The 21134-nt window shown below is 44.2% G+C and overlaps 1 protein-coding gene across 1 annotated transcript in view; it reads left to right on the top strand.

Moving 5' to 3' along the window:
* LOC140190525 (adhesion G protein-coupled receptor B2-like) overlaps window positions 1-21134 on the top strand; it is a 1142782-nt gene that overhangs the window by 440550 nt on the left and 681098 nt on the right. Inside the window, exon 11 of the mRNA XM_072247176.1 lies at window positions 4384-4452. Coding sequence (XP_072103277.1) covers window positions 4384-4452 — 69 coding nt within the window. The remainder of the gene's footprint in view (window positions 1-4383; window positions 4453-21134) is intronic.

The raw sequence follows: 21134 nt of genomic DNA on the forward strand, positions 1-21134 counted from the left end.
GTGGCAGATAGAATTCAACCCAGATAAGTATGAAGTGGTTCATTTCAGTAGGTCAAATTTGAAGACAGAATGTAATGTTAATGGTAAGACTCTTGGTAGTGTGAAGTATCAGAGAGATCTTGGGGTCCATGTCCATAGGACACTCAAATCTGCTGTGCAAGTTGACAGTGTTAGAAACATAGAAACATTGAAAACCTACAGCACAATGCAGGTCCTTCAGCCACAAAACTGTGCCAAACATGTTGTGAGTAGGCATATGGTGTGTTGGCCTTTATCAACCGTGGGATTAAGTTCAAGAGCCATGACGTAATGTTACAGCTATATAAGACCCTGGTCAGACCCCACTTGGAGTACTGTGTTCAATTCTGGTCACCCCACTACAGGAAGGATATGGATACGATAGATGGAGTGCAGAGAAGATTTACAATAATGTTGCCTGGATTGGAGAGCATACCTTATGAAAATAGGTTGAGGGAACTTGGCCTCTTCTCCTTGAAGCAACGGAGGATGAGAGGTTACCTGATAGAGGTGTATAAGATGATGAGAGGCATTGTTCGTGTGGATTTTTCCCAGGGTTGAAATGGCTAACATGAGGAAGCATTGTTTTAAGATGCTTGGAAATAGGTATAAGGGGGTTGTCAGGGGTAAGTTTTTCACACAGTGGTGGGTGCATGGAATGCACTGCCAGTGAAGACGGCAGGGGTGGATACAATAGAATGTTTAAGAGACTCTTAGATAGGTACATGGAGCTTAGTAAAATAGAGGGCTATGTGGTGGGGAAATTCTAGGCAGTTTCTAGAGTAGGTTACACGGTCGGCACAACATTGTGGGCCAAAGGGCCTGTAATGTGCTGTAGAATTCTATGATGATGGATGCTGCTTTCCTGCCATGATGCTTCGTGTAGACTTGCTCAATGGTGTGGAGGGTTTTACCTGTGATGGAATGGGTCATAACCATTACTTTTTGTAGGATTTCCTATTGAAGGGTTTTAGTGTTTCTATACCAAGCTGTGATGCGGTCAGTCAAAATGCTGTCCAGCACACACCTATGCAAGTTGTTCCAAGTTTTAGATGTCATGCGAATCCTTGCAAACTCCTGAGGATCTAGAGGCTCTGCCCTGCTTTATTCGTAATTGTTTCTACATGCTGGGCCGAGGGCAGGTCCTCCAAAATGATAACACCAGGAATTTAAAGTTGCTCTCCCGACTCCAAAGAGGACTGGCTCATGGACCTCAGGTTTTCTGCTCTTGCAGTCAATAATCAGTTCCTTAGTGTTTCTGACATTAAGTAAGATGTTGTCGCTGTGGCACCACTCAGTCAAATTTTAAATGTCCCTCCTATGTGGTGATTTATCACCACCTTTGAATCGGCCAAAGACAAAGGAGTCATCAGCAAACCCGAGTATGGAATTGGAGCTATGCTTAGCCAGTAGATGCTATGTCATCTGATTTATATACAATGCAACTACTGTATAGATGATAGAAAAATGGAGGGCTACGTAAGAGGGAGTGGTTAGATTGATTTTAGAAAAGGTTAAAAGTTTGTCACAACATCACAGGCCGAAAGTGACCACTGCTCCCTGGTCTTTAGCGTTATCATGGAAAAGGATAGAATCAGAGATGACAGGAAAATTTTTAGTTGGGGAAAGGCAAATTATGAGGCTATAAGGCTAGAACTTGCCAGTGTGAATTGGGACCCACTGAGAGATATGTGACCTGACCTGATTCATTACCTAGTACTAGATCTAGTATGGCATTCCCCCTGGTCGGCCTGTCCACATACTGCGACAGGAATCCATCCTGGACACACTTAACAAACTCTGTCCCATCTAAACCCTTGGAACTAATCAGGTGCCAATCAATATTAGGGAAGTTAAAGTCACCCATGATAACAACCCTGTTATTTTTGCACCTTTCCAAAATCTGCCTCCCAATCTGCTCCTCTGTATCTCTGCTGCTACCAGGGGGCTTATAGAATACCCCCGATAGAGTAACTGCTCCCTTCCTGTTCCTGACTTTCAACCATAATGACTCAAAAGAGGATCCTGCTACATTACCCACCCTTTCTGTAGCTGTAATAGTATCCCTGACCAGTAATGCCACCCTTCCTCTCCTTTTCCCGCCCTCTCTATCCCATTTAAAGCACTGAAATCCAGGAATATTGAGAATCCATTCCTGCCCTGGTGCCAGCCAAGTCTCTGTAATGGCCACTACATCATAATTCCATGTATGTATCCAAGCTCTCAGTTCATCACCTTTGTTCCTGATGCTTCTTGCATTGAGGTACACACATTTCAGCCCTTCTACCTTACTGTCTTTACACCGTTTATTCAGCTTCTCTTTCCTCAAAGCCTCTCTGTATGTTAGATCTGGTTTTACTCCATGCACGTCTTTCACTGCTCTATCGCTCTGGGTCCCATCCCCCTGGCAAATTAGTTTAAACCCTCCCGAACCATGCCAACGAACCTACCTGAAGGATATTGCTCCCCCTTGAGTTCAGGTGCAACCCATCCAATCTGTACAGGTCCCACCTCCCCCAGAATAGATCCCAAAAATCTAAAACCCTGCTCCCTGCACCAACATCTCAGCCACGCATTCAACTGCCATCTCCTCCAATTCTTACCATCACTGTCACATAGCACTGGCAGCAATCCTGAGAACGCCACCCTTGAGGTCCTGTTCTTCAGCCTTCTGCCTCGTTCCCGAAACTCACACTTCAGGACCTCATCCCTCTTCCTGCCTATGTCGCTGGTCCCAACATGTATCACGACTTCTGGTAGCTTTCCCTCTCGTACCAGGATGTCGTGCACCCGGTCAGAGACATCCCGGACCCTGGTACCTGGGAAGCAACAAACCATGCGGGTGTCCTTCTCATGTCCACAAAATCTCCTGTCTGCTCCCCTGACTATAGAGTCTCCAACGACGACAGCTCTCCTCTTCTCCATCCCACGCTTCTGCACCACCAGGTCAGACTCAGTGCCGGAGGCCCTGCCACCGTGGCTCACACCTGGTCGGTCGTCCCCGCCAACCGTATCCAGGACAGTAAACTTATTATTCAGGGGAATGGCTACAGGGGTGCTCTGCACTACCTGTCTGCTCAACTTCACTTTCCCCCCTCTGACTGTCACCCAATGACCTGCTTCCAACAGCCTAGGTGTGACTACCTCCCTGTAGCTCTCATCTATGACTGCCTCATTCTCCCTTATGAGTCGAAGATCATCCAGCTGCTGCTCCAGATTCCTTACACGATCTTCTAGATCGCCCAGCCGTATGCACTTCTGGCAGATGTGACTCTGCAGGAGAGGGGAGTTCCCCCAAGACTGCCACATCTCACGTGAGAGGCACATCACCGTCTCAGGAGGCATTGTAAAGACTAACTGCGAGCAAGCCTGTCCTCCGCCTCTTCTCGTCGAAGCCTCTCAAGTCAGAGCCTCAAAGCTCCACTCACTCACTGGCTGCTTTCCATCTGCCCCTCTGCCTATTTTTGTACTGTTTGCAAAGTTGGCAACATAGCCATCAATTTCATCATCCAAATTGTTGACATAAAACCTCAAAAGAATATATCAATACCTTGTATGTTACATTAAAAATAAGATTTTATTACTTACTCCAAGCATTGGGAGATGAAATCTACAGATTTAAATCAGACAACAGGAATTCTGCAGATGCTGGAAATTCAAGCAACACACATAAAAGAGATGCTGCCTGGCCTGCTGCGTTCACTAGCAACTTTTATGTGTGTTGATTTAAATCAGATACTTGTTTGCATTCATCAGTCTAACTAAGATTTAATTCTGTGATTTGCATTGTTTTAAATGCCACATTCTCTCCATCAGAGAGAAAAAAATTAAATATTTCAACTTCCTTAATATCATCACCATTGAAGGTATCAGCCATATTGAAGCTGATGAAAGATAAGATGGCACTAGGGGGTATTAGAATGTCCTCAAATCATCAAAAGGACTTGCCCTTCCTTAATCTCCCTTTCTCACAAAGCAAAAGAGATTATGACTGAAACTACTTGTTCAAATAAATAAAATCTAAATGTTCTCTCTGTACTCATAATGACTGCAGATACAATTCATCACCATTTAATGTGCCTGGCAATAGTGACTCTAGAAATCATTGCAACCTCATTCACAGTTTATGAGGTACATTGAGTTGCATAGTATATGTTTTAACATCTAGCTTACTGCCTGATATCACACTAGAGATAAAATATAGAACAGCAACATATCCTCCAACCTAAAACATTACTGACCATTTTTTTCAGACACTTCCAAAAGCATAGATGTTGAATAATATTATTAAATAAGGTAATTTGTGAAAGAAGATTGAGAGCAATGAAAGAATGACAAAATTTATTTTCTTTTTTATTTACCTAGAAGTTCTTTCAAATTGTCAGTTATATGCTTGAAGTGGAAAACAGAGCAAAATGGAACGATGCACTGCAGGTAAGCAGTTTGAGGATTATCTGTGACTTTATTTTTCTGTATTCACGTGCCCAGTGTTGCTCATGCTGGGATACAGTTGGGATAGAGTTAGAATATAGTTGACCTCAATTGATCGCCTACGGTTGACCTCAGTTCACAGACTACAGTTGACTTTGGTTAATAGACTATAGTTGACCTGGGTTGATAGACTATATTTGACCTCAGTTCATAAAAACACATAACTCATTTATGAAATGGCAAGGGTTTAATATGCAATTTGATTTTTTACCTTGGGATTTTGGAAATCCAACACATTATGATGAAGCTAAGTTGATATTTCTGATTTTTTTTTTGATGTTGATGTTAGCAATGTTTTTACCAAGTCCCACATAGTGACTGACAAGAAAAATAAAACCCTATATTGTTGAAGCCAAAATTAGCTTGGTGGCAAACAGTGTATGGCTTTGAAGATGGCTTTGGACGCCATGGTAGCAGTTGGCATGACACTGTTGCAACTTGAGACATAGAGATGGGAGTTCAATTCCAGTATCCTCTAAGGAAGATTGTATGTTTTACCGTGTGTGCATGGGTTTCCTCTGGGTGCTCAGATTTCCACCCATCGTCCAAAGACATACTGATCAATGGGTTAATTGGTCATTGTATATTTTCCTGTGATTAGGCTAGTGTTAAATCACTGGGTTGCTGGGCTGAACCAAAAAGGCCTGTTCTGCGCTGTATCTCGAAATAAATAAAGAAATAAATCAAATGAATGAATGAATGATGCTGGTGACTGAACAGCTAAACACCACGGAATTTGTGTGTCTCAATGGGATCCTTGCCTCCTGTGCTATTTTGGCCTTGATCTCGATGATAGCAAAATCGATAATATGGACAAAGTTAGTATACTTCAGGAAGAGATGAATTTATTGGTCACATCGGTATAAAAGCAGTAAATGCAATTCAATTCTGAAGACAAATACGCCATAAATATAGGATTACAAGAGGTTAAATCCAAACAAGTGTAAGGTGTGGCATTTTGGGATGTGAAATACAAGAGGAAAATATACAATAGTTGATGAGACCCTATGAGCATTGGTGTACAGAGGGATCTGAGGAGCCCCCAGAAAGTGGTGACTGAACAGGTTAGAATTGAACTGAACTGACTTTATTTCTTATATCTTTCATATACATGAAGAATAAAAATCTTTATGTTACATCTTCATCTAAATGTGCAATGTGTAATTTATAATAAATTGCTTCTCAGAGTGGAGGCCTGTGACTTGTGGTGTGCCACAGGGATCAGTGCTGGGTTCATTGTTATTTGTCATCTATATCAATGATAATGTGGTAAATTGGATCAGCAAATCTGCTGATGATACAAAGATTGGAGGTGTAGTGGACAGTGAGGAAGGTTTTCAAAGCTTGCAGAGGGACTTGGAACAGCTGGAAAAATGGTCTGAAAAATGGCAGATGGAGTTTAATACAGACAAGTGTGCGGTATTGCACCTTGGAAGGACAAACCAAGGTAGAACATACAAGGTAAATGGTAGGGCACTGAGGAGTGCAGTAGAACAGAGGAATCTGGGAATACAGATACAGAATTCCCTAACAGTAGCATCACAGGTAGATAGGGTCTTAAAGAGAGCTTTTGGTACATTGACCTTTATTAATCAAAGTATTGTATAAGAGCTGGATTGTTATGATGAGGTTGTATAAGGCATTGGTGAGGCCGAATCTCCAGTACTGTATTCAGTTTTGGTCACCAAATTACAGGAAGGATATTAATAAGGTTGAGAGAGTGCAGAGAAGGTTTGTGAGGATGTTGCCGGGACTTGAGAAACTCAGTTACAGAGAAAGGTTAAATAGGTTAGGACTTTATTTCCTGGAGTGTAGAAGAATGAGGGGAGATTTGATAGAGGTATATAAAATTATGATGGGTTTAGATAGAGCGAATGCAAGCAGGCTTTTTCCACTGAGGCTAGGGGAGAAAAAAACCGGAGGACATGGGTTAAGGGTGAGGGGGGAAAAGTTTAAAGGGAACATTAGTGGGGGGCTTCTTCACACAGAGAGTGGTGGGAGTGTGGAATGAGCTGCCAGACGAGATGGTAAATGCGGGTTCTTTTTTAATATTTAAGAATAAATTGGACAGATACATGGATGGGAGGTGTATGGAGGGATATGGTCCATATGCAGGTCAGTGGGACTAGGCAGAAAATGGTTTGGCACAGCCAAGAAGGGCCGAAAGGCCTGTTTCTGTGCTGTAGTTTTTCTATGGTTTTCTATGGTTTCTGTACAACAGGACAGTCAGCATAACATAGAAATACAATTGTATCAACATGAATTAATCAGTCCGATGGCCTAGTGGAAGAAGCTGTCCCAGAGCCTGTTGGTCTTCGCTTTCATGTTATGGTACCATTTCCCAAATAGTAGCAGCTGGAACAGTTTGTCATTAGGGTGACTCAGGCCCTTTTTACACACCTGCCTCTGTAAATCTCCTCAATAGTGGGAAGTTCACATCTACAGATGTGCTGGGTTGTCTGCACCATTCTCTGCAGAGTCTGGTGATTGCGGGAAGTACAGTTCCCATAGCAGGCAATGATGCAGCCAGTCAGGATGTTCTCAATTGTTCCCCTGTAGATAGTTCTTAGGATTTGGGGGTCCATGCCAAACTTCTTCAACCATCTGAGGTGAAAGAGGCGCTATTGTATCCTTTTCTACACACAACCAGTGTGTACAGACCAGGTGAGCACCTTGGTGTTGTGGATACCAAGGAACAAAGCTGATCCATTGATGTCAATAGGGCTTAGCTCTCCTCCGTTCCTCCTGTAATCCTCAACCAGCTCCTTTGTTTTTGCAACATCGAGAGAGAAGTTGTTTTCTTGACAGTGCCATGTCAAGGTGATGACTTCTTCTCTGTAGGCTGCCTCATTATTATTTAAGATTAGGCCAATCAGTGTAGTGTCGTCAGCAAATTTAATTAGCAGATTGGAGCTGTGTTTGGCAACACAGTCGTGGGTACACAGAGAACGCTTGCCTTCATCAGTCAGGACATTGATTATAAAAGTCAGGAAGTTGTGTTTCAGATATACAAAATTTTACCTAGGCCACATTTGCAGTCTAGTCTGCAGTACTGGTTGTATCCTTGGTGTGAGATTAGGGAAAATCCCATTATTCTCAGATGTAGAATCAAGTGTATCAGCAGCAAGAGCTCTTCATCCACCAGATCCTTCTTAATGAATGCAAACTAGAAACCTTCATTCAGGTCCTTGCCCATATTGCTTCACTCATTTCATGGGGACCAAATGCTAATCCGTGAATGAAGTGTGGCGATAAGGGCAAGGTCCTCAATGAACACTTCTCATTTGCACTCACCAAGGAGGAGGAGATGGGAGATAGACAGTTGAGGGAGCCACAGTGACTGGGTCTCTGGCACTGAGTCTAGTGCTATGGCTCAGAAGAGCCGCGGGTGAAGATAACTCCAATGTTGATAGGAGATTTATTAGTCAGAGGAACAGAGAAGAGGTTCTGTGTGCCTGATAGAGACAGCCAGATAATATGTTACCTCTCTTCTGCCAGAATCAAGGATGTCTCAGATCGAGTCCATGGTATTCTCAAGGGTGAGGGTGAACAGTCAGATATTGTGGTGCAAATTGGCGCCAGTGACATAGGTAGACAAGGTGAGGAGGACCTGAAGAGAGGTTTTAAGGAGCTAGGTTGAAAGCTGAGAAACAGTACTTCCAGGGTAGTAATCTCTGGATACTGCCTTGTGCCTGTGCCAGTGAGAGCAGGATTAGGATGATTTGGCAGATGAATGTGTGGCTGAAGAACTGGTGCAGCGGGCAGGAGTGCAGATTTATGCATCATTAATATCTGTTCTGGGGAAGGTAGTACCTGTACAAAAGGGACAGGTTACCCCTGAACCAGTAGGGGTCCAATACCCATGCAGGCAGGTTGGCAAGAGTTGCTTGGGAAGGTTTAAACTAATTTGGCAGAGTGATAGTGCTGATTTACGAACACAGGCAATGTGTCGTGAGGAGAGGCTGTTGAAAGGGTAAAATTGCAGTCAATGGGATAACATGTAAGGTGGACAAAATTGAAAAGGATTAATACGGGACTGAAGGTGTTATATTTGAATGCGTGCAGTATACAGATTAAGAGAGATGAACTTGTACACAGTTACAGATTGGTAGGTATGATGTGGTAGGTAGCACTAAATCAAGGCTGAAAAAAGATTATAACTGGGAGCTTAATGTCCAAGGATACACATTGAATTGAAAGGACAGGCAGGAATGCAGAGGGGCGGTGTTGCTCCATGGTAAAATATGAAATCAAATCATTAGAAAGGGGTGACATAGGGTTAAAAGGCATTGAATCATTGTGGATAGAGCTAAGGAACTGCAAGAGTAAAACAACCCTGATGGGAGTTGTATACAGAGCCCCAAGCAGTAATAAGGATGCGATCTACAAATTACAACGGGAGATAGAAAATGCATGCCAAAAGGGCAATGTTACAATAGTCATGGGGAATTTGAATATGCAGGTAGTTTAGGAAAATCATGTTGGTGCTGGATTGAAAGAGGGAGAATTTCTAGAGTGCCTACAAGATGTCTTTTTGAGCAGCTTGTGGTTAAGCCCACTAGGGGATCAGCTATTCTGAATTGGATGTTGTGCAATTGATAGAGAATTTAAGGTAATATCCTTGATCTTGCTGATCGGGAGAGATTGTTGTTATGACACCACTCAGCCAGATTTCAGTGAGGTCACCCCTCATGAATAGTAATGTATAGTTTTAAAGTATATTAAGTGATAAATCCCTTGAGCCTAATAAGGTGTATCCGAAGACAGTGTGGGGAAGCTGGAGACGTATTTGCAAGTGCCCTGGCAGAGTTATATGCATCACCTTTACTCACAAGTGAGGTACCAGAAGACTGGAGTAATGTTTGTCTTTATTTAAGAAAGGCAGCAGAAGCGTTCCAGGGAATGTCAACACGAGGAATTCTGTAGATGCTGGAAATTCAAGCAACACATGTCAAAGTTACTGATGAACACAGCAGGCCAGGCAGCATCTCTAGGAAGAGGTACAGTCGACATTTCGGGCCGAGACCCTTCGTCAGGACTAACTGAACTTACTAGCTCTTCTTTCACTATACATATTTCATTATACATACTTTGATGACAAAATGAACCTTTGAACCTTTGAAATTCCTGAGGGGTGGAGGTAAAGTAAATTGTCACAGTCTTTTTCCTAGGATAGGGAGTACAAGATTAGAGAACATAGGTTTAAGATGAGAAGTGAGCAATTTAAAGGGGACCTGAGGGATAACTTTTTCACTTAGAGGGTGGTGGGTATGTGGAATGAACTGCCAGATGAAGCTGTAGAACTCGATACAATTACAATGTTTAACAGACGTTTGGACAGGTACCTGGTTAAAAAAGGTTTAGAAGGATATTGGCCAAATGCGGACAAATTGTATTAATTCACAGAGATGATTTGGTTTAATGACCTTTTACTCTGATTCTATGGCAAGAGTTAATAAATCCCTAGGTCCAGATGACGTTTATCACAGGTTGCTCGAGTGGAGTTAGCACAGCGCAGATCTGGAGGATTTGCATCTATGCTAGTCACAGTTAAGTTGTGAGAAGACTAGAGTATAGTTGATTTTCTTCCTTTATTTAAGAAGAACAACAGGGATCACCAGGTAACTACAGGCTAGTAAACCAATATGAATAGTAGGCAGTTGACTGGAGATAATCCTTAAGGACAGGATTTGTATGCAATTGGAAAGGCAGGGAATGGTCAGGAGTTGTCAGCACAGCGTTTTGCGGAGGAAACCATGGCTTATTAATTTGATGGAGTATTTTGTTGAGGTAACAAGGTAAGGACAGGGTGATGGATATTTAGAAATGCATTTAAATAGCATGGCAAAGAAGGAGATGTGTCTTGCTGTCAAATGTGCAGTCTCTGGTGAATAAACTTGAGGATCACAGAGCTAGATTAGATTAGATTCAACTTTATTGTCATTGTGCCGAGTACAGATACAAAGCCAATGAAATGCAGTTAGCATCTGCCCAGAAATGCAAAGAATAGTGTTATTTACAAAATAACTGGGAATAAAACTAAGTGCTACAGCACACAAATATAAAACTACTGAAACAGTACAATATGGGTGCAATATTGCTTAGCGCTGTGATGTGAGGTTCAGCGGGGTCAGAGCGTCAGGGAAGAAGCCCTTCCTGTGCCTGCTGGTGTGGGAGCGGTGGCTCCTGTAGCACCGACCAGATGGGGGAAGAGTAAAAAGTCCATGGTTAGGGTGAGATGCATCCTTGATAATGCTTTTCGCCCTGCCCAGGCAGCTTTTATGGTAGATGTTCTCAATCTACATATAGATTGGGTGAACCAAATTGGCAAGGATGCTGAGGAAGAGGATTTCTTGGAATGTATGCGGGATGGTTTATTGAACCAACATGTCAAGGAACCAACTGGAGAGCAGGCTATTCTAGACTGGGTATTGAGCAATGAGGAAGGATTAATTAGTAATCTTGTCGTGAGAGGCCCCTTGGGTAAGAGTGACCATAATATGGTGGAATTCTTCACTAAGATGGAGAGTGACATAGTTAATTCAGAAACAAAGGTTCTGGACTTAAAGAAGGGTAACTTTGAAGGTATGAGACATGATTAGCTAAGATAGACTGGCAAATCACACTTAAAGGGTTGACAGTAGATATGCAATGGCAAACATTTAAAGATCGCATGGATGAACTACAACAATTGTTCATCCCAGTTTGGCAAAAGAATAAATCAGGGAAGGTAGTGCACCCGTGGCTGACAAGAGAAGTTAGGGATAGTATCAATTCCAAAGAAGAAGCATACAAATTAGCCAGAAAAAGTGACTCACCTGAGGACTGGGAGAAATTATGAGTCCAGCAGAGGAGGACAAAGGGCTTAATTAGGAAAGGGAAAAAAGATTATGAGAGAAAGCTGGCAGGGAACTTAAAAGCTGAGTGTAAAAGCTTTTATGGATATGTGAAAAGAAAAAGATTGGTTAAGACAAATGTAGGTCCCCTACAGACAGAAACAGGTGAATTGATTATGGGGAGCAAGGACATGGCAGATCAATTGAATAACTACTTAGGTTCTGTCTTCTCTAAGGAGGACATAAATAATCTTCCGGAAATAGTAGGGGACAGAGGGTCTAGTGAGATGGAGGAACTGAGGGAAATACGTGTTAGTAGGGAAGTGGTGTTAGGTAAATTGAAGGGATTAAAGGAAGATAAATCCCAGGGCTAAATGGTCTGCATCCCTGAGTGCTTAAGGAAGTAGCCCAAGAAACAGTGGATACATTAGTGATAATTTTTCAAAACTCTTTAGATTCTGGATTAGTTCCTGAGGATTGGAGGGTGGCTAATGTAACTCCACTTTTTAAAAAAGGAGGGAGAGAGAAACCAGGGAATTATAGACTGGTTAGCCTAACATCGGTGGTGGGGAAAATGCTAGAGTCAGTTATCAAAGATGTGATAACAGCACATTTGGAAAGCAGTGAAATCATCGGACAAAGTCAGCATGGATTTGTGAAAGGAAAATCGTGTCTGGTGAATCTCATGGAATTGTTTGAGGATGTAACTAGTAGAGTGGATAGGGGAGAACCAGTGGATGTGGTATATTTGGATTTTCAAAAGGCTTTTGACAAGGTCCCACACAGGAGATTAGTGTGCAAGCTTAAAGCGCACGGTATTGGGGGTATGGTATTGATGTGGATAGAGAATTGGTTGACAGACAGGAAGCAAAGAGTGGGAATAAACAGGACCTTTTCAGAATGGCAGGCAGTGACTAGTGGGGTACCGCAAGGCTCAGTGCTGGGACTCCAGTTGTTTACAATATATATTAATGACTTAGATGAGGGAATTAAATGCAGCATCTCCAAGTTTGCGGATGACACGAAGCCGGGCGGCAGTGTTAGCTGTGAGGAGGATGCTAAGAGGATGCAGGGTGACTTGGATAGGTTGGGTGAGTGGGCAAATTCATGCCAGATGCAATTTAATGTGGATAAATGTGAGGTTATCCACTTTGGTGGCAAAAACAGGAAAACAGATTATTATTTGTATGGGATTAGGAAAATGGGAGGTGCAACGAGACCTGGGTGTCATTATAAACCAATCATTGAAAGTGGGCATGCAGGTACAGCAGGCGGTGAAAAAGGCAAATTGTATGCTGGCATTCATAGCAAGAGGATTCGAGTACAGGAGCAGGGAGGTACTACAGCAGTTGTACAAGGTCTTGGTGAGACCACACCTGGAGTATTGTGTGCAGTTTTGGTCCCCTAATCTGAGGAAAGACATCCTTGCCATAGAGGGAGTACAAAGAAGGTTCACCAGATTGATCCCTGGGATGGCAGGACTTTCATATGATGAAAGACTGGATTGACTAGGCTTATATTCATTGGAATTTAGAAGATTGAGGGGGGATCTTATTGAAACGTATAAAAACCTAAAGGGATTGGACAAGCTAGATGCAGGAAGATTGTTCCCGATGTTCGGGAAGTCCAGAACGAGGGGTCACAGTTTGAGGATAAAGGGGAAGCCTTTTAGGACCGAGATTAGGAAAAACTTCTTCACACAGAGAGTGGTGAATCTGTAGAATTCTGTGCCACAGGAGACAGTTGAGACCAGTTCATTGGCTATATTTAAGAGGGAGTTAGATATGGCCCTTGTGGCTAAAGGGATCAGGGAGTATGAAGGGAAGGCTGGTACAGGGTTCTGAGTTGGATGATCAGCCATGATCATACTGAATGGCAGTACAGGCTCGAAGGGCCGAATGGCCTACTCCTGCACCTATTTTCTATGTTTCTATGTTTTAATAGTGAGCAATTGGGTGCCGATAATCCACTGGGCAGTTTTCACCACATGCTGGAGTGCTTTGCTGTCTGATATGGGACAATTGCCATACCACACTGAGATGCAGTTGGTGAGTATGCTCTCAATGGTACAATGGTAAAGTCCATCAGTATCCTGGGACAGAGGTGAGCTTTCTTGATGCTCCACAGGAAATAAAGGCGCTGTTGCGCCTCTTTGATCAGAATAAAGGAGTTCAGGGACCAAGTGAGATCCTCGGAAATGTGGACACCAAGGAATTTGAAGCTTGATACACGCTCCACTACAGCTCTGTTGATGTAAGTGGGAACGTGAGTGTGGCTTCTAGCGTGCTTGAAGTCCACGATGATCTCTTTGGTCTTCTGGGTGTTAAGGGCCAGGTTGTTGTCGGCACACTGTGCGGACAGGTGCTGGACCTCATCCCTGTAGGCCATCTCGTTATCCCCTGTGATCTGGCTGGAGTGCTGAATCTGAGGGACATTAGAACCGCATGTGTCTTTTGTTTCACGCAATCCTGGTTAACCCCTCCTGTACTGGATACAGTGATTCAGGTTGAAGGGTTTACTATACACTATCAGAATAGATCTACAGAGTCTCTCAAAAGCAGAGGTGAAGGAGTATGCCTCATGATCATCTCTTCTTGGTGCACAAATAGATCAGTGCAATCCCAATTCTGCTCCCCAGACCTGAAATATCCAGCAGTTAAGTGCCGTTCTTTTTACCTACTGCAGGAGAACTCTAGGATCATTTTGGTAGCAGTATACATTTCACCTGAGGCCAATGTCAGTCAGGCATTAGATGATCTGAGCAATGGGATCAACATGCATGAAACAGTGCACCCTAATGCCTTCACCATCATCTTGGAGGATTTTAACCAGGTCAGTCTGAAAGAAAACCACTAAGCCAGATCTCTCAGTGGGAAAGCATTTTGGAGATAGTGATCATAATTTGATCTCCTTTACAACAGCATTGGAAAGAGATAGGAACAGACAAGTTGGAAAAGCGTTTAATTAGAATAAGGGGAATTATGAGGCTATCAGGCGGGAAATTGGAAGCTTAAATTGGAAACAGATATTCTCAGGGAAAAGTACGGAAGAAATGTGGCAAATATTCAGGGGATATTTGTGTGGAGTTCTGCAAAGGTACATTCTAATGAGACAGGGAAGTTATTGTAGGGTACAGGATCCGTGGTGTACAAAGGCTGTAATTAACCTAGTCAAGAAGAAAAGAAAAGCTTACAAAAGGGTCAGAGAGCTAGGTAATGTTAGACATCCAGAAAATGATAAGGCTAATAGGACGGAGCTTAAGAATGAAATTAGGAGAGCCAGAAGGGGACATGAGAAGGCCTTGGTGGGCAGGACCTATCAAGTGTGACAGTGGGGAAGTATGTATGGAACCAGAGGAAATAACCGAGGTACTTAATGAATATTTTACTTCAGTATTCACTGTGGAAAAGGATCTTGGAGATTGGCGATGACAGGCAGCGGACTGAAAAGCGTGAGCATGTAGATATGAAGAAAGAGGATGTGCTGGAGCTTTTGGAAAGCATCAAGTTGGATAAGTCGCCGGGACCGAATGAGGCATACCCCAGGCTACTGTGGGAGGTAAGGGAGGAGATTGCTGAGCCTCTGGCAATGATCTTTGCATCACCAATGGTGATAGGAGAGGTTCCGGAGGAATGGAGGATTGTGGATACTGTACCTTTATTCAAGAAAGTGAGTGAGGATAGCCCAGGAAATTATAGACCAGTGACTCTTACCTCAGTGGTTAGTAAGTTGATGGAGAAGATCCTGAGAAGCAGGAATTATGAACACTTAGAGAGGTATAACATGATTAGGAATAGTCAGCATGGCTTTGTCAAGGGCAAGTCATGCCTTACGAGCCTGATTGAATTTGAAGATGTGATTGAACACATTGATGAAGGAAGAGCAGTAGATGTAGTGTACATGGATTTCAGCAAGGCATTTGGTAAGGTACCCCATGCAAGGCTTATTGAGAAAGTAGGGAGGTATGAGGTCCAAAGGGACATTGCTTTGTGGATCCAGAACTGGCTTGCCCACAGAAGGCAAAGAGTGGTTGTAGACCTGTCATATTCTGCATGGAGGTTGGTCACCAGTGGAGTGCTTCAGGGATCTGTTCTGGGACCCTTACTCTTCATGATTTTTATAGATGACCTGGATGAGGAAGTGGAGGGATGTGTTGGTAAGTTTATTGATGACACAAAGGTTGGAGGTGTTGTGGATAGTGTGGAGGGCTGTCAGAAGTTACAGCAGGATATTGATACAATACAAAACCTGACTGAGAAATGGCAGACGAAGTTCAACCCAGATAAGTGTGAAGTGGTTCATTTTGGTAGGTCAAATATGATGGCAGAATATAGTATTAATGGTAAGACTCCTGGCAGAGTAGAGGATCAGAGGGATCTTGGGGTTCAAGTCCATAGGACGCTCAAAGCAGCTGTGCAGACTGACTCTGTGGTTAAGAAAGCGTACGGTGTGTTGGCCTTCATCAATTGTGGAATTGAATTTTGGAACCGAAAGGTAATGTTGCAACTATATAGGACCCTGGTCAGAACACACTTGGAGTACTTTACTCATTTCTGGTTGCCTCACTGGAGGAAGGATGTGGAAGCCATAGAAAGGGTGCAGAGGAGATTTACAAGGATGTTGCCTGGATTGGGGAGCATGCCTTATGAGAATAGATTGAGTGAACTCGGCCTTTTCTCCTTGGAGCGATGGAGGATGAGAGGTGACCTGATAGAGGTGTATAAGATGATGAGAGGCATTGATCGTGTGGATAGTCAGAGGCTTTTTCCCAGAGCTGAAATGATTGCCACAAGAGGACACAGGTTTAAGGTGCTGGGGTGTAGGTACAGAGGAGATGTCAGGGGTAAGTTTTTACGCAGAGAATGGTGAGTGTGTGGAATGGGCTGCCGGCAACAGTGGTGGAGGTGGATACAATAGGGTCTTTTAAGAGACTTTTGGATAGGTACATGGAGCTTAGAAAAATAGAGGGCTCTAGTTAACCCTAGTAATTTCTAAGGTAGGGACATGTTTGGCACAACTTTGCGGGCTGAAGGGCCTGTATTGTGCTGTAGGTTTTCTTTGTTTCTATGTTTCTAAAATCAACAGATCACTTGCAATTCTCGAGAAAACAATACACTGGACAATTGTTACACTACCATCAAGAATACCTACCGTGCTATTCCACACCCTCACTTCGTGAAGTCTGATCACTTGGCTGTATTTCTACTCCCTGAATATAGACAGAAACTGAAGACTGCAGCACCAGCAGTGAGGACCAAGAAGGTATGGAGCGCCTACAGTACTGCTTTGAATCGATGGACTGGACTGCATTCAGGGATTCATCTTTGAACTTGGATGAGTATGCTGCAGTTGTTAACAACTTCATTAAGACCTGCGTGGATGAATGTGTGCCTGTTAAGGCTTACTGTACATTCGCAAACCAAAAGCCATGGATGAATCAGGAGGTACGTTGTCTACTGAAGGCTCGATCTGTGGCATTAAAATCTGGCAACCCATGCCTGTACCAAAAAACCAGCTATGATTGGCGGGGGGCTATTTCAAGGGCGAAGAGACAATTTCAAATGAGGTTGGAGGTGACATCAGATGTACGACAACTTTGGCAGGGTTTGCAAGACATTACTTCCCAGAAAGTGAAACCCAATGTCATGAATGGCAGTGATGCTTCACTACCAGATGAAGTCAACGCATTCTCTGCCCACTTTGAAAGGGAGATAACTGTAGTTGTGAAGATCCCTACTGCACCTGGTGACCCTGTAATCTCTGTCTTAGAGGCCAATGTTAGACTGTCTTTAAAGAGAATGAATCTTCGCAAGGCTCACTGCTACAGGCGGAAGTTCCCACTTGCTTTAGAAAGGCAAACATTATACCAGTGCCTAAGAAGAATAATGTGAGCTGCCATAATGACTATCGCCCAGTAGCACGCACGTCTACAGTGATGAAATGCTTTGAGAGGTTGGTCATGACTAGACTGAACTCCTGCCTCAGCAAGGACCTGAGACTGGACTCATTGCAGTTTGCCTATCGTCACAATAAGTCAATGGCAGGTGCAATCTCAATGGCTCTTCACATGGTTTTAACGACCTGGAGAACACAAACACCCATGTCAGGATGCTGTTCATCGACTATAGCTCAGCATTTAATACCATCATTCCCACAATCCTGATTGAGAAGTTACAGAACCTGGGCCTCTGTACCTCCCTCTGCAATTGGATCCTTGACTTCCACAATCTGTGCGGATAGGTGATGACATATCCTCCTCGCTGACGATCAACGCCAGTGTGCATCAGGGGTGTGTGCTTAGCCCACTGCTCGACTAGGCATAGCTACAATATCATCTATAAATTTACTGACATTACAACCATTGTTGGTAGATTCTCAGGTGGAGACGAGAGGGCATACAGGAGTGAGATATGCCAATTAGTGGAATGGTGCCGCAGCTACAACCTGGCACTCAATGTCAGTAAGACGAAAGACCTGATTGTGGATTTCAGGAAGGGTAAGATGAAGGAACACATACCAATCCTCATAGAGGGATCACAAGTGGAGAGAGTGAGCAGCTTCAAGTTCCTGGGTGTCAAGATCTCTGAGGACCTTAGCTGGTCCCAACATATCAACGCAGTTATAAAGAAGTCAAGACAGTGAATATACTTCATTGGGAGTTTGAAGAGATTTGGTATAGAAACATAGAACACCTACAGCACAATACAGGCACTTCAGCCCACAAAGTTGTGCTGAACATGTTCCGACCTTAGAAATTACTAGGCTTACCTATAGCCCTCTATTTGTCTAAGCTCCATGTACCTATCTAAAAGTCTCTTAAAAGACCCTATCATATCCGCCTCCACCACCATCACCGGCAGCCATTCCACGCACTCACCACTCTCTGAGTGAAAAACTTACCCTTTACATCTCGTCTGTACCTACTCCCCAGCACCTTAAACCTGTGTCCTCTTGTGGAAACCATTTCAGCCCTGGGGAAAAGCCTCTGACTATCCACACAATCAATGCCTCTCATCATCTTATACACCTCTATAAGGTCACCTCTCATCCTCCGTCGCTCCAAGGAGAAAAGTCCGAGTTCACTCAACCTATTGTCATAAGGCATGCTCCCAAATCCAGGCAACATCCTTGCAAATCTCTGCACCCTTTCTATAGTTTTCACATACTTCCCGTAGTGAGCTGACCAGAACTGAGCACAATATTCCAAGTGGGATCTGACCAGGGTCCTATATAGCTCTAACATTACCTCTCAGCTCTTGAATTCAATCCCACGGTTGATGAAGGCCAATACACTATATACCTTCTTAACCACACAGTCAACCTCAACAACAGCTTTGAATGTCCTATGGACTCGGACCGCAAGATCCCTCTGATCCTCCGCACTGCCAAGAGTCTTACCATTAATACTATATTCTGCCATCATATTTGACCTACCAAAATGAACCACCTCACACTCAAACGCAAACAACGAAGGGTCTCGGCCTGAAACGTCGACTATACCTCTTCCTAGAGATGCTACCTGGCCTGCTGCATTCACCAGCAACTTTGATGTGTGTCACCTCACACTTATCTGGGTTGAACTCCATCTGCCACTTCTCAGCCTAGTTTTACATCCTATACTTTGTGGAACAATCTATGTTCCGTGCCTATTCTGGTATCTGTCCCCCACTTTTCCTTCGCTACATCGGCGACTGCATTGGCACTGCTTCCTGCATGCATGCAGAGCTCGTTGACTTCATTAACTTTGCCTCCAACTTTCACCCTGCCCTCAAGTTTACCTGGTCCATTTCCGACACCTCCCTCCCCTTTCTAGATCTTTCTGTCTCTGTCTCTGGAGACTGTTTATCCACTGATGTCTACTATAAGCCTACTGACTCTCACAGCTATCTGGACTATTCTTCTTCTCACCCTGTCTCTTGCAAAAATGCCATCCCCTTCTTGCGATTCCTCCGTCTCCGTCGCATCTGCGCTCAGGATGAGGCTTTTCATTCTAGGACGAGGGAGATGTCTTCCTTTTTTAAAGAAAGGGGCTTCCCTTCCTCCACTATCAACTCTGCTCTTAAACGCATCTCCCCCATTTCACGTACATCTGCTCTCACTCCACCCTCCCGCCACCCCACTAGGAATAGGGTTCCCCTTGTCCTCACCTACCACCCCACCAGCCTCCGGGTCCAACATATAATTCTCCGTAACTTCCGCCACCTCCAACGGGATCCCACCACTAAGCACATCTTTCCCTCCCCCCCCACCGCATTCCGCAGAGATCGCTCCCTACGCAACTCCCTTGTCCATTCGTCCCCCCCATCCCTCCCCACTGATCTCCCTCCTGGCACTTAGCCGTGTAAGCGGAACAAGTGCTACACATGCCCTTACACTTCCTCCCTTACCACCATTCAGAGCCCCAAAAAGTCCTTCCAGGTGAGGCAACACACTTCACCTGTGAGTCGGCTGGGGTGATATACTGCATCCGGTGCTCCCGATGTGGCCTTTTATATATTGGCGAGACCCGACGCAGACTGGGAGACCGCTTTGCTGAACACCTATGCTTTGTCCGCCAGAGAAAGCAGGATCTCCCAGTGGCCACACATTTTAATTCCACATCCCATTCCCATTCTGACATGTCTATCCACGGCCTCCTCTACTGTAAAGATGAAGCCACACTCAGGTTGGAGGAACAACACCTTATATTCCGTCTGGGTAGCCTCCAACCTGATGGCATGAACATCGACTTCTCTAACTTCCGCTAATGCCCCACCTCCCCCTCGTACCCCATCTGTTACTTATTTTTATACGCACATTCTTTCTCTCACTCTCCTTTTTCTCCCTCTGTCCCTCTGAATATACCCCTTGCCCATCCTCTTGGGTCCCCCCCCCCCGTCTTTCTTCCCGGACCTCCTGTCCCATGATCCTCTCGTATCCCTTTTGCCTATCACCTGTCCAGCTCATGGCTCCATCCCTCCCCCTCCTGTCTTCTCCTATCATTTTGGCTGTCCCCCTCCCCCTCCAACTTTCAAATCCCTTACTCACTCTTTCTTCAGTTAGTCCTGACGAAGGGTCTCGGCCTGAAACGTCGACTGCACCTCTTCCTAGAGATGCTGCCTGGCCTGCTGCGTTCACCAGCAACTTTTATGTGTGTTGCTTTACATCCTATTAATGTCCCGCTGTAACCTTTGACAGCCCTCCACACTGTCTACAACACCTGCAATCTTTGTGTCGTCAGCAGATTTACTAACCCATCCCTCCACTTCTGTTATTTATAAAAATCTTGAAGAGAAGGGGTCCCAGAACAGATTCCTGAGGCACACAACTGGTCACCGACCTCCATGCAGAATATGACCTGACTGCAACCACTCTTTGCCTTTTGTGGGCAAACCAGTTCTGGATCCACAAAGCAAGGTCCCTTTGGATCCCATGCCTCCTTACTTTCTCAATAAGTCTTGCATGGGGTACCTTATCAAATGCCTTGCTGAAAGTTTTATTTCCTGAAAGAGATTAGTTTTATGTGTCACATGTATATTGAAACATACAGTGAAAAATGTCATTTGCATCAACAACCAACACAGTCAAAGGATGTGCTGGGGGTAACATGCAAGTGAGCAATGTTTCTGGTGCCAACATGACATGTCCTCAGCTTATTAGCTGTACATGTTTGGACCAGCTGCCTTCCGTACATTCACCCTGCTCAGGGTGGCGCAAACATCGGAAGTGAAAAGAGAGTGAGAAGGCAACCACTCTTTGCCTTCTGTGGGCAAGCGAATTCTGGGTCCACAAAGCAAGTTCCCCTTGGAT

This window comes from Mobula birostris, chromosome 30, assembly GCF_030028105.1.
Source record: "Mobula birostris isolate sMobBir1 chromosome 30, sMobBir1.hap1, whole genome shotgun sequence".
Taxonomy (NCBI): Eukaryota; Metazoa; Chordata; class Chondrichthyes; order Myliobatiformes; family Myliobatidae; genus Mobula; species Mobula birostris.